We start from the raw sequence: 15,175 nt of genomic DNA on the forward strand, positions 1-15,175 counted from the left end.
GCCACTTCTTTGTTTCTAGATTTTTCGTAATGGACATAATTTGCGTGAAATTGGGCAAATCATTTCTGGAAACTTTCCAAATGCTTCAGGACGCTTTCGGTGATGAAGTGATGAGTCGTTTACGGTGTCATGAGTGGTTCAAACGGTTCAAAGAAGGCAGAACTTCAACGACAGATAACCCTCGTTCAGGAAGGCCTTCAACTTCAACTGACGATGCTCAAGTGGCCAAAGTGAATGCCCTAGTGCGTTCCAATCGACGTTTAACGATTCGAGAGATGGCAGAGGAGTGCCACATCTCATTTGGGTCAGGTCAGGAGATCCTGACCGAAAAATTGGAGATGAGAAGGGTTGCAGCCAAATTCGTTCCACGTCTGATGACAGAGGATCAAAAAGCGCACCGCCTGGAGGTTTGTCAGGAGCTCTTGCAAATGGCCAGTTCCGACGAAAATTTCTTGAAAACCATCATCACAGGTGACGAGAGTTGGATTTATGGCTACGACATGGAAACGAAGGTGCAGCCGTCCCAGTGGAAATCAAAAGGCTCACCAAGACCCAAAAAAGCTTGTCAGGCGAGATCGAACGTCAAAGTGATGATCGCTGTTTTCTTTTATTCAAAAGGTGTGATCCATCATGAATTCCTTGCACATGGTGAAACAGTCAACAGATTTCGCCACCTTGACACCCTGAAAACTTTGTGTCAAAAAATTAGGCAGAAGAGGCCTGAATTGTGGGCGACAGGCAAGTGGTTTCTCCACCATGACAACGCACCCTGTCACACCGCCCTCCTTATCCGCGATTTTTTGGTCAAAAACAACATGACAACCCTTCCCCAGCCCCCTCCCTATTCACCTGATCTGGCCCCCTGCGACTTCTGGCTGTTCCCCAAGCTGAAGTACCCGATGAAAGGACAGCGATTTCAGACTGTTGCCGATAGAAGAGATTAAAGAAAAAACGTGGGAGCAGCTCAACAGCACCTCGAAGAAGAGTTTTCCAGGTGCATGGGACAGTGGAAACACCGGTGGGAGAAGTGTATTTCCTCCAGAGGGGAGTACTTTGAAGGTGATGAGTTAGAATAATTGTTAAAAAATTTTAATAAAGAATTATTGAGAAAGTCCTGGAACTTTTTGATCAGACCTCGTATGATCCATTAAAAGGATGTGATGTGCTGTGTAGATAGAGTAGTCTACCGCCAAGAATAATTTTAAAAGCAGATTAACTTATCAGTGCCCATCCTCTTACCAATAGGGTAGTTTTACTTCACCTCCATATGATGAGAACAAATTGCTCTCCAATGTGACTACTTGGCATACCCTGCAAAGAATAGGGGTTTTTCACCCCAATTGGACTGGAAGTTGTTTTAACTTTTTCATGGTTTTGACGTAATTTTAAAAAATTATTAAATTGTACACTTTGAATTAAGTCAAGCAATAATTGATTAATAGGTACTATGAATACTCATTAAAATACTAAAATACCCAGTAATCATCATCTAGACAATACCTTTTCTTTGGAAATGCAGTTAAACACTATAACAAGTTGAACATATCACCTTCAATACTTTAGATGAGAATGAAAAATCACAACATAAAAAACCTATTTAGTACAAGAAATAGGGGGTAGAGCAACTTAACAATAAATTATATCTATGAAAAGTAACACTTTAGCCTTTTTCTGAGAGAAAAATTATGCATACATGATTAAAACTTTTAAAATAATTGATTCTTCAAATCAATTGTTCTCAAGAATAAGGACTGCTCAAAACAGTTCCATCAAAAGAAATAACTCCATTTATTAAAAACAAACTCAATCAAATTATTTTTATCTATAAATAATTGAACAATACTGCTGATCATGGGTGCAAGTTTGGTGATGTGTTCAAGACGGAAAATATTTTCAGCATCCCCCCCTCCCCCCGCATGCGTGCTTTAGGAAAACTTTATGTGTATAAATGCTGTAGATTTTAACTATGCCAGTTTTTGAATCGAGGTTAGATTTGAACTTTAAGCCTTTGACTTTTCTAACAACATGAACCTACTTTAAACTATAATATTTAAGCGTTTTGATATCGTAATTCAAAAAACCTAAAAACCGCCAATAATGGGGGGGTCTGGAGGCTCTCCCCCAGAAATTTTTTTACACTGAAGTTCAAAAAACGCATTGGTAGACCATTTTCATAAAGTTCAGGAAAAGGAGAGATGTTCAGGGACTCTCTAACATCAATTTTTCAAACTGATAGTCCCAAAATCCCAATATTGGGCAATCTTCAAAAATATTAGAGAAAGAGGTGGGGGAGGGGGAGTGCTCTGAACTCCCCCCAAAATTGAAGCTTTAAAAACGAAATTGTTCTCCATCTTTCATAACGTTTATACACTTTTTGAATGCATTATCGAAGGGATGGAGCTCAGGAACCCTCTTTCGGCAATATTTCGACATTGAAGTTCCAAAAACGCAACTTTAGACGATGTTGGATAATGTTAGGGGTAAAAGCGTTCAGGGATCCCCGCCGATAGTGTTTTGCCAATTGTAAACATTTTTATTGCAGCAATAAAATCGCTTGGAACACAAGGTTTTCACTTTTACAACAATAATCAGTTCTGATCGGAAAGTCTACCCAAGGCAGTGCCAGTAAACCAGAAAAGAAGGAAAGGTGGGGAAGGATATGGGCGACTAATGATAATGAATTTGCACCATTTCCCACACAGTCTTCATTTGAAAAAGAAATATTTTATAAGATAGCAGGTGCTGAAATTAGCAATAAAAAAACCGCTTAGGTAAAGTTGATATATTTTTTAAACAAGGTACACTTTCAGCCATTAATTAAAAAAAGCAATAGGGGAACTGAATACTCATCTCAGGGAGGGCCCCCAAATCACATCCTTCTCAAAGCACTCAAATATAGCCTAAAGTGGGGTTTTAAATATTTCAGCATCGAAAAATTTTTGGAAGAGAACTCCCGAACCTCTTCCTCTGAGTTCACCACAAATGTCCTAAATTTGAATTTTTAAGGCTTCAGTTTCTAATTTTTTTTTCTAGGAACAATACCCCCTTTACCTAGAACCGCTATATAAATAGGCAAACGCATCCGCTTAAGTTTAGCCATTTTTGATCGGATTTTTCATTGTTGCGGAGCTAGGTTTCCACAGCAAAGTTTTCTGTTTCGCCAAATTTGCCGTAAATAATATTTTATTTAATGAACAATTCACGTGCAGCTAATAATTGCTCGCAGTAAACAATCACCAAATGCAATAACTCGCCAGAAAAGACATCCACTCAAACATGTGCTCAGATCCAAAATGGCTGATCTTAAGCTGATGCAATCGCTCGTATATATAGGGGCCTTACCCTTACCTATATACATGACAAAGTTTTAATACTTTAATTTCGGAAACTTTTTTAAAGAAGCTTCCTGCACCTTTCCCCATTAAGTCATCCAAAGTTAGCCCAAAACAGAGCTCTTATAATTTCAGAAACGGAAATATTTCGGCCTGGGCGGCGGAATATCTCCCCCCCCCCTCTGTGTTTAAGATTTATTTTTCTATTGAAAGAGCAATTCCCCTCATCACATCGCCAAAGACAACCCAAAGTTTTAAGACTTCAATTTCGAAAATGTTTCAAGAAAGACCCCTGAGTTTCCTAGCTTTTAACTCACTCAAAAATAGCCCAAATAGCATTTCAATATTTCAGCATGGAAAAATTTTCCAGAGGAGAGAGCCCCCCCCCCCCCCCCCCCGAACTCCTTCCCCTAAGTTCACTAAATTTGACTTAAATTTGCGGTTCCCCCTTTTCATCACCGAAGTTTTAAGAATTTAAGATCTAAAATTTATTGAGAGAAAGCCATCAAATTCCTTTTTATTAAGTCCCCCAAAGATTACCTAAAGCTGAGTTATGAGTACTTCAACTTTGAATATTTTTCGGGGAAGGGGGACCCCAAACCCCAAGATGGTCTAATGTTGCGCTTTTAAGACTCCAGTTTCGGAATTTCGCCTAAAGAGAGCCCCCCCCCCCCTCTTGACATTGGCAAAGACAGCTTTAAAGTTTTAAGACTTCAATTACAAACACTTTTTGGGAGAGGGTCCCATATTCCTTTTCTTTTAAGTCATTTAAGTATAGCTTCAAATAGTTTTTAATACATCAGCTACAAAACATTTTCAGGTTAGAACAAAAAAACCATCTCTCATAAATTCACCAAAGATTGCCTAAATTAGTGTTTTAAAGACTCCAGTTTCCAATTCTTTTTTTAAACCTCCCATTCTCCACTTTTACATCATTAAAGACAGCCTAAACTTTTTTGACTTTTAAAGATTAAGAGTTTGCAGAAGAGAAATCTTGAACCACTCCTTGCTTCAAAAATGGTTTTCAATTCAGTTTTTCGATATTTTATTCTGGAGCCCTTGAGTATCCCCTCCCCTCTTAGATTGTCCAAGATATAAACATTTCAAGACCTCAGTATTGTGGGTTAATTTGCGGACCTACCCTCTTTGCAAGAGCAGCGTTTTTTCGCAAACTCGTGCTGCCGTTATTTTTCTTGTTCCCTTTCTCTCTCTCTCCCTCCCCCACCCATATTTTCCTTCTAGCGAGTGTTAGAATGAATGACATTGGAATTTAGTGATTCCTTAAGTCTTAGACTATTTTACCAGAAACTTGTCAAAAATGCAGAAACAGTTGGCCATAGGTGTTTCAAACCAGCTTGAAAATTTACCGATTCTTTTCATAATTCCCATTTTCATTAAAATCTTCCAAATCTCTGAATGTTTCCTGTTTTACTTGGTATGTGGTTGCCCTTTGCAGTGGCGTAAACATTTCACCCCATCAGCAATTACTTTCAATCGGTGATCCAGATTCAACTCTAAGACATTTTAAAAGCGCTCATAATTTTCATTTATGCGTGTTAAGTTAGCAAAAAAAAAAAAAAAAAAACACCAACAAATGGGGGGAAAACCGAAAGAATGATCGAAAATAGTAAGAGAAAACGCTAAAGGGTCATTCCGTGTCAAATCAACACAGTGATCAGACCTCACCCTCTCAGATTTTGATGAAATTTGGTACAGAGTTTGTCTTTATGTAGTCATAATAAATATAAAAAATTTTTTGAAAAATATGAAACGGTTTTGAAAATACAACGCTGTAAACTACCAAAAAGGGGTCGAAAAACGTGAAAGAACCAATTTTCAAAATGACCTAGAATCTTTTCTAATTAAGATAGAGAGTTGAAACAAGTTTCATTTGAAAGCATTTTTAATGACCTTTTCAATGATATGCAACATGATTAGGTCTAAGAAAAAAATATTTTAGTTAAATTTGAATTAAATTTTAAAATTTAAATTTCTCAAAATGCGCGTCTTCAATTTTTTTCAAAATTTTTTAAAAAAATGCTTATACACTACTCAAATGGCTGTAGAAGTTTCAAGATGGGCTTATAATGGGTTCATGTTTAAAAAAATCATTGAATAAACAACTGTTGGATCTACAACACAATTATAACATATAACATAACATGGTTTTAGTGTTAATAAAATATTTCTGCATAAAAAATAAATAAATTATTATAAATGTTTATTCAGTGCTGACTAAAATGTCTGAATAAATTTGAAAGTGGGCTTATAAGTGGTTCATATTAAAATAAATCATTGAATAAAGCAGTGATAGCACAAAATAGGTATTAGATAACATGCTTTAAGCTCTAAGAAATAGAAGGAAAAAATTAATAAAGCCTATTGTAATTATTTTTCTAGCAAATAATCTATTTTGTATTAATTTTAAATATAATTATTACCAGAGCATACCTTTACTTGAAAGTTTTGAATATTTCAATAACTTGTAGAGCTTCAATTTCTGGCAGTGTGTATGCTCTACCTGTTGGAGTCATTGGGTTTACTTTACATAATATTTGAGTGACTGATACCCATAGTGTATCTGGCTGTGTTGGAAAAGAAAAAGAAGATGAAGGTCCTGCTGGATGAAGGAAAGTTACTTTGACTTCATCAGTATCTTCATTTTTCTCAAGCACATATGCAAGTCACCAGTTATGTTCATATATTACACATACATAACCTTGTATTTCTGAAAGTTTGAGCCTATCTTCTGAAGAACTTACTCTCTCAATAACAAATTCTGCTGAATGAGAAAATGTTCTGACTTTGACTTTTGATGTTGTTTTTGTAGACGCTACAGGAATAAATCCATGTAACTTCTGTGTTCCTTTAATTGTTATTGACTTATTGAAACAATTTGCAAGGAATTGTTCCGTGTTCATGTATTCATTTGGAGTGACATAAACGAAATTGACAGATGGAACATTTTGTACAGCCCATTCATACCATTGTACTGGTGTTGTAATTTGATTATCATAAGGTCTCTGTAGGCTTGCCTTTGCTGCTAACCTCTTCACTGTACCACCAATACCATCACATGGTCCCTTACCATGTGCAGTGGCTGAAAAGTGCCACTCAGCTTCTATATTAAAAACCTCTTTGTGGAAACACAGGTTGGTAAAGTTCTTCTTGTTTTTGTACTGAGCTGCTGAACCGTCTGAAAAGTAAAAAATCTTCCTAATCTTGTCATCAAATTTTCCTTTTAGAAAATCAATCAGCTTTTTCTGAAAGCAATACACTGCCACTGTATTATGTTCTAAACATTCAGTTATAACAACTAAACTCATGTGTTCAAATTTTCTTGCACTAATATAATAAATTATGAATGGGTGAATTGTGGTTTGTTCACTTACCCAGTGGTAACTTTGAGCTTCATCTTGTAGGACGAATTTATAGTTTTCAGAAAAGTCGTACATTACTATAAATTCTGCATCTACTAATTTACTCTTAATTTCATTCAAAAATGAACTTTGCTGCTTTGCAATAAAATCATGCCGAGCAAGAGCAAAAAGCTTTTCACAAAATAAATCTGTGAAGTCTGTTGCAGATTTCTCTATAGTTTCCAAGTTGCAACGATCAACTGATATCCATTGACGAAAAGTTATTTTTTCTATCATGTTTTCATCAAACGAATATTCCAGCATGTCTTTGATTTCTTTAGTTCCTGGACAAAAAGATCATTTTCCCAAATAACATTCTATCGATGCAGGATAACATATAATTTTAGCTATGCAATGTTTATAAGTCTTCAGCTTACCATCAGTTAACAAATCAAGTTTTGCATTCTCAATCATCAGCTTGACGTTTTGATGGGTGGTGCATACACAAACCGTGTGAGTTCCACTCTGGCCAGCAAGTACTCAATTTTTCGGCCTTAGTTTAGCAAATTTGGAGAAACTTATCTTAAAGTTGGGATATTTATCTTCATAAGATCTATACGCCTCCATCAAATTACAGAGAATCAACCGTTAGGATATTTTTACTTTATCCTCATTTTCGGTGCGAATAGATCTACAATCTTTCTTTCCTGGTAATATTCTACTAATTTCATCACTTTCATAGAAAGGCTCTTATATTATCTGCAATTTTAGGAGGAAGACTTTTCCCTGGTTTTTGATTCAGGCTGACCAGGATACCTTTACCTTGTAAGAGTTTTTCTGATTTTCTTACCATGTAATTAGGAGCATTGAATTCCTGCATAATTTTTCGTATACTCCATGACTCAGGCAGGCAGGTAAGTAACATCAATTTGTTAACATTAGAAGAAGAATTTGTGAATTTAGTTTTCAAATTATTTAAAAGTGTTTCTTCAGCTGTTTCAGGCTCACTCTCAGAAGATGTTTCAATATTAGTAAACAGTTTGCATTTTAATGCAGTACTAATCTTTTTCATCTTATTTGCTGAATAACCTTTGTTTTCTGATTTCCTTTTATCAATCGGAGACTCTCCCAATTCATGTAAAGACACATTTAAGTTTTCAACAATTTCTGACTTAGGGGCAAAATTTGGATCACAACTTTCAGAACATCCACTGTCTTCAATATGCTGGCCTGAGTCTTCATTTTTCCTTAAAAGAGACAATTCTTTTCAGCAAGTATGGCAAATTTTAGCATTTTCTGGAACTCCACTCAAGTTTTCTGTCATCCAGCCTGCAACTTAACGTAATTTCTTTTTGTCTCTAACACAGTGATTATCTTTTTTAAATGGATTAAAACACTGTGCAGTCAAGTATCTTTGATCAGCCATATCTTAAGTTTTACATAATATTTACATTTTACCCTATATTTACAAAAACTTAATACTTAAACAACTTTTGTGATTACTAAATACATTAAATTTGGTATGTACAAAATAATAAGAATTTAAAAATAATAAGAATTTTAAACTAAAATTTCCTTGTATTCACTATAATACTGCAGTCAACAAAAACTCAATATATTCCCTATCTCTTTAACACACTCCAATAAAACACACATCTGACTTGGGGCTGATCAGAATTGACACTGAGCTTAAAACAAGGAACTGTGGTGATATACAAAATCTATCCAGACATGCACATTATAATAAAGCCCATATGTCAGACCTACATATGCCAGATGTAGCTTAATATAAACGAAGTTCTATTCCTTCTTGCTTGATTATGCCTAATGAAACCTTATGGAGATCTGGTAACTAAATTTATTACTTTTTTCATCTTTCTTTCTCAACTATGTGAGGTCATCTTAATGACTACCAAATAGCTACACACTCCCCCCCTCCCTATTTTTAAATCTAGCAAGTTAACCATTCAAATAATTGATAACTTGGTTTTAATCAGTTGTATATATATTTTTTTAAATAATAAGCAAGCATGCCTCAAAATTAATTTCATTACATTTCATAAGGTTCATTTATGTTTAAAAAAATTTAAAAGCATAAAAATTACTTAGAACAAAATATTTATTGTCTAAATTTCTTACATTAATTTATTTTAAAAAATGAAGTAATGATAGATTTAAAATTTGAGGTTATGCGACTGACAAACTTTTACCCACATTTACCAGTTCAAGTATGTTTCAACAGGCAGTTCTGCCATTTAGGGAAGGTCGGGGTGGGGTGATGTTCCTGAAATAGGAAGATTAACCAACTTACATGAAAATGGATGTGGTTTTTGCTGTTTCTTGGTGTAATTTACATTGAGTATCAAAATGAAGAACGTGACAAGTAAATAAATAAAAAAATACAATTAAATGGACTGCAAAAACTCTTAGAATCAGCTACTTGGCATTTAACTAGCAAGTAAAACCGAATTAGTTTCATCCCTTTAATAAATATTTTCTTAAAACCATGCGATATTATACGGTGTAATTGTGATGTAGATCCAGCAGCGGTTTATTCAATGATTTTTTTAAACATGAACCCATTATAAGCCCATCTTGAAACTTCTACAGCCATTTGAGTAGTGTATAAGCCTTTTTTAAAAAAATTTTGAAAAAAATTGAAGACGCGCATTTTGAGAAATTTAAATTTTAAAATTTAATTCAAATTTAACTAAAATATTTTTTTTTTAGACCTAATCATGTTGCATATCATTGAAAAGGTCATTAAAAATGCTTTCAAATGAAACTTGCTTCAACTCTCTATCTTAATTAGAAAAGATCCTAGGTCATTTTGAAAATTGGTTCTTTCACGTTTTTCGACCCCTTTTTGGTAGTTTCACAGCGCTGTATTTTCAAAACCGTTTAATATTTTTCAAAAAAAAAATTATATTTTATTATGTCTACATTAACACTACCTCTGTACCAAATTTCATCAAAATCTGAGAGGGTGAGGTAAAATTTTGTCAAAAATTGTGTTGATTTGATGTGGAATGACCCTAAATTTTCAATTAGAGGCGATTAATTCGAAAAATCAGGGAGAATAGGGAGCAATTCCGCGATCTGCAATGCAGTGAGTTGGAAATAACAGAGCTACCTAAAATAAGTCAAACGGCACTGCGCGAGTCTAAAAGCCACTCCTCTAAAAACACGTTGCAAGCAAAACAAGCCTATGGCGGAAAATCGAGAGAATGTCGATGTAAATTCGTGGTTATGGAAAGGTCTAGTAATTAAAGCATACTTTTCAAACAGTCAATTTTTCTTTTTTAAGTAAAAACCAAAGGAAAAACATCGAATTTCTTTCCGTCCCGACCTCCATCTCGGAAATTTTGTCCAAGACGGAAATCCGTCCTGAGACGGAAGGTCTTGCACCCATGCTGCTGATTTAAAAAATAAAACAACTGGTATGTTGTGACCATCAAGAAACGTTTTTATTATCTTATGAATTCTTGGATCTAATAAGACTGCTCATGTAATTGCTACTACAAAATTCTGCTATTGGAAAAACCGGGAAGATTTCGATAATTGGGAAATTGGCAATCATAATTCATTGCCACTAATGCCTGCAAAAGACTTTTTTTCTTTGCATACATAAACCAAGATTAGGGAAATATTTATTTGCATAGGGTTATCAAAATAAAATTACTCACACAAAAACTTGACATCCCCAATTTCCCTATTATTAAAATATCCCCGCAAAAGCAGAATTAAAGAGTGAAAAATTGAAAATTTTAAAAGCCTTGCTTATTTTACTTACAAACTCGTTATTTGTTAACAAAGAAAAGACAAAGACAGATAAATTTTTTAAATCATGTAACTGATCAGTATACAGTGGCTCCCAAAAGTCTTCGTACACCTGCGACTTTCAACGAAATAGGCCCCAATCCATTGGTTAGAATTAATATTTCGGAATAGGTATTTAATTATAAGTTCTATGATTAATTTTTAACAAAACTACATGAAAAGTTTTTAAAAAATATTAAAACTTAATTTTTAAAAAATCAAAAACCAAAAAGTGCCGGAAATTCTATGTCACAAAAGTCTTCGTACACTTTATAAAATGTCTATTTATTATTGAATAATCTAACTTTTGATTAAGTTATTAATTAGTAGAATATCATACAATATTCATAACACCTTTTAAACGTCTGGGAATAGATTTCATTCTTTTTCTTTATTTTTTTTTTGCGTAATTTCTGAGTAAGTGTTCTACCACACTTCGAGTCTTACTGTTTCTAGCTCTATTTTCGTTTTAAAGCCGTATTTTCGTAATCTAGCCTATAGATATCTCTAAATACGTTACATTAAGTTCAAATATGGAGATTGAGGGTTTTTTTTCTGAATTTTAGGACGATTTTTGAGGCACTAGATGCAAACGTTGAAAACAGAGTGCTTCATATCGTTATCTTGATAAAAAACGAAGTTGTTTCCAATAACCAAATTTTTGGTTAAGAGTTCAAAATTGGTTTTTAAAATATTTAAAGGAACAGTATGATTCATTATTTCATCAAAAAATTCCAAGCTACCAAGTCCTGATGCTGTTATGCACCCTCACACTAGAACACCTCCACCGTCGTGATTAACTGATTCAACTAAGTTCTTAAGATTAATTTCCTAATTTTTTCTTCTACTTACAATTATGCAACAATTTAACCAAAAATGTTAAATTCATTTTTATCTGTAAACAAGACGTAATTCTAAAATGTTTTTAGCTTATTTATCCTCGATTTTGCGACGAAAAGCGTAAGCTTTGTGTTTTTCGTGCGAACAAGAAAATTTCTGCGGGAAGAGGCCCCATTTAATCCAGCTAATCAGGGAACTTGGCAAAAAATTTTAGGTGAAAATTAAATGTAAAATATTTAATTTAACTCTGTAAAAACTTTTACAGCACTCAAATGTGTATTTTTTATAATTTTTTCAACTTTAAATCTCTGATCACGTTTTGTCAACTTTGCCGGTTGACCTTTTCTTACCTTGTTTTCGGTCCGAATCCTTTGTTTAAAGCATTTTATCAAGCAATCTACTATACAAACAAATAAATTAACTAATTTAGAGTCATTTCAAACCAATTTACCGCAACTGCGGGAAACAAATTCGAATTTTGAATGGTGTTTGCGGTTTTTACGAATACCAGCGATTTTGTAGCAATAAGCACAATATTAAGAAATAAATAAACAAAAAATTAAAGCCAAATGACTTATAAGGGTCAACACAATGCAAAAATAATAATAAAACGGCATATGATAATTTTAATCATGAATTTATTCGAAAATATTTGAGTGTACGATGACTTTTGTGGCGTGTTATTTCTCTGTCTCTTCGTTTTCTGACCCATTTCAAAAAAGTAGATCCGTTAATATTTTGAAAAAACCAATGGGTTGTATTTAGAATGACATAGGAATGATGTGAAAAAATATTGGACTCCGTATTCGAATTCAGTTTCGAGTTATTTTGGTTGTACTAAAAAATTTCAAAGTGTACGAACACTTTTGGGAGCCACTGTATATCTACCTCAGCTATAGTACAGCTTGAGGACTTTGTATTTTCCAGGGATGACGTTTTACTTCATTTGAAAAAAATTAAAGAGACTAAGGCTCCGGGGCCAGATAATTTATCCGAAAATTTTAGTTGAATGTGCAGAGGAATTAGCAGATGTAATCGCAAACATTTTCAATGCTTCTTATAATTCGGGGACAGTGCCAGAGGACTGGAAGCTGGCTAACATTACACCGCTCTTCAAGAAAGGGTCTAAAGGGAGTGCGGGAAATTATAGACCTGTGAGTCTAACTTCGGTGGTTTGCAAAATTTTTGAAACATTGATGAAATTTAAGATAGTAGATTTTCTAGAGACTAATAATCTATTGACTAGTTTTCAGTACGGTTTCAGGAAAGGTAAATCTTGTGCAACTAATTTATTACATTTCTGTGACAAAGTTACCATGGCTTTGGACAATAAGAAGCCTGTAGATGTTGTTTACATTGATTTTTAAAAAGCTTTCGATATGGTACCGCATGTTGCTCTACTTAGCAAATTAGCTGATATAGGAATAGGAGGGAAAACTTTCATTTGGGTAAAAAATTGGCTGACCGGAAGGAAACAAAGAGTAGTTGTGAGGGGAAATTATTCTAATTGGAGTGAGGTCTTAAGCGGTGTTCCTCAAGGATCAGTGTTAGGGCCTGTTTTGTTCATTGTCTTTATGAACGATATTCACAAAAATATTTCTGGGAACATGAATTGTTTTGCTGATGATGTCAAAGTTATGGGGACTGTAGAAAATGAAGAACAAGCAAATCAGCTGCAAGAGGATCTAGATCATATTACGGAATGGGCTGATAAATGGGGTATGGCTGTTAATGTTGGGAAATGTCAAGTGCTACATTTAGGGCATGGAAATAAGTGTACAAGTTATTATGTGCAAGGTTCAGTCATTAGTCAGGCAGACAAAGTTACTGATCTGGGGGTCTTAATAAGTCAGGATTTAAAGTTTAGTCAACAGTGCAGCATTGCTAGCAACAAAGCCAATAAGATGCTTGGGTTTATCAATAGATCTATTTCAAATAAATCTAAAGAAGTTCTTCTGCCCTTATATAGAAGTTTGGTAAGATCCCATTTGGAGTATGCTGTTCAGTTTTGGTCTCCTTATCTTAAGAAAGACATTAATGTATTGGAAAGGGTTCAAAGGCGGGCTACAAGGCTAATAAGTGGACTTTCCCCACTTAGATTATGATTCCAGGCTTAGAAAGCTAAAAATGTACAGTCTTGAGCAAAGAAGAGACCGAGGGGACATGATTCAGCTGTTTAAATTTATTAAAACGAAAGATGTTACGGGGCTAAAGTTTAGCACTGAAAACAGGACAAGGGGTCATTGTTTTAAGCTATTTAAATCTCAGGCTAACATGGATATTAGTCAAAATTATTATTTTAGCAGGGTAGTGGAACCTTGGAACAGCTTACCGGAAGAGGTGGTAATGAGCAAAGGAGTAGACAGTTTTAAGAGGGCCATTGATCTTCACTGGGGATTGTAAATTGACTAGGACCAGTCTAGCTGGGCCCAGAGCCTGTTGCTGGTCGTCACTTTTGTATTTGTATCTCATGCAACAATTTTTGTTTGGAATTAGTAAATAAAAATTGTTTTGGAGTTTCAATGCTTTGCCAATAAAGACAATAAGACAGAACAGAAATAATGCCAAAATGAATTCAAACAGCTAAGAAACAAATTCATCTTGCAAAAAGGGCCAGAAAAATATTTATGTAAGTCTTGTATAGGAAACATGATTTTGAACTATTTTTAGAAAACATATGAAGTGGATTTTAGGAAAAAGGATAACATTAAATCTGGAAGATTTTAACATTACTAGTATAACAATTTTCACGGATCAGCAGACTATGGCATCGAAAGCAGGATAACCTACGAAATGGACAATGTAAAATCGGGGTTTCACTGTATTAGTTGTTGAAACAAGATTTATTTCTTGGGAAAAATGACGTGGACATAGCATGAAACGTTTTTTGACTATCTTGTAAAACTTTTTTAAATGGACAGAGTTGGTTTTGATATTAAATACCTCATTTGCCACTAAACTTAATCTAGTGAGCAGTATAATTTTCAATACTAGAATAACGTGCATTATTAAATGCAAATTTTAAAAAGCAGAAAAATATTACTTTAAGCAAGAAAATTAGTAGGTTATAAAAAAAATCAAGAACAAAAGTACCTCATTATGATAAGAAACTGCTTCATTGAAATTTCCAAGGAGATAATGAGTATTTCCTAAATTTCCACAAGCTCTTCCTTGGGCACTTCTGTCTTCTAATTCAACCATTATTTTTAAGCTCTGCCTAAAATTTAAATGTAAAATTAATTACAAACTTGTATTATTAAAAAACTATATTAACTATATTAATTTGACTGAAAGAAACCTACTTCAGAAACTATTCGCCACTTAAAATCATGGTATACATTATGCAATATCAAACCAGCAGTTAGCATATATAAATTATTTAAACGTACATTCTACAGTTAGCAGAGTTTATAATTAAAATACTCCTTAACAGTGATGTACATAGCACTTTTGTAAGAAGTATGAGGGTGCACACTCTGAAAAAATAACACCAAGTTAAAATTAAAAATAATTTAAAAAAAAGAAGTATGGCAGGGAGGCACATTAAAGTCTATGTATGTTACTGCTCCTTAAACATTATTTATAACTGTAAAACCATACTGATCACAGAAGAAAAAAAAATAGTGGATAATTTTTATAATACTGTTACAAATCCTGTAAATAGTAATTATTGTAGTAACGTAACCTGTAAATAGTTTCCCGTAATGAATATACAACCCCTTAACATATGGCTAAAGTATACGAGCCCCCTATTTCTTTTATTGTTCATTGATAAAATTTGATAACGGTCTACTATTTTCCAGAAGCGTTTGGAATATTTGAGAG

At 34.0% G+C, this 15,175-nt stretch overlaps 1 protein-coding gene across 1 annotated transcript in view; it reads right to left on the reverse strand.

Annotated features, from left to right (window-relative positions):
• LOC129219670 (G-protein-signaling modulator 2-like) overlaps positions 1 to 14,561 on the reverse strand; it is a 57,957-nt gene extending 43,396 nt beyond the window's left edge. The window contains exon 1 of the mRNA XM_054853946.1: positions 14,444 to 14,561. Within this exon, the coding sequence (XP_054709921.1) occupies positions 14,444 to 14,551 (108 nt within the window). The 5' untranslated portion in view covers positions 14,552 to 14,561. The remainder of the gene's footprint in view (positions 1 to 14,443) is intronic.
• Between the last annotated feature and the right edge of the window lie 614 nt (positions 14,562 to 15,175).

The sequence above is a fragment of the Uloborus diversus genome, chromosome 4 (assembly GCF_026930045.1).
Source record: "Uloborus diversus isolate 005 chromosome 4, Udiv.v.3.1, whole genome shotgun sequence".
In the NCBI taxonomy this organism is placed as follows: Eukaryota; Metazoa; Arthropoda; class Arachnida; order Araneae; family Uloboridae; genus Uloborus; species Uloborus diversus.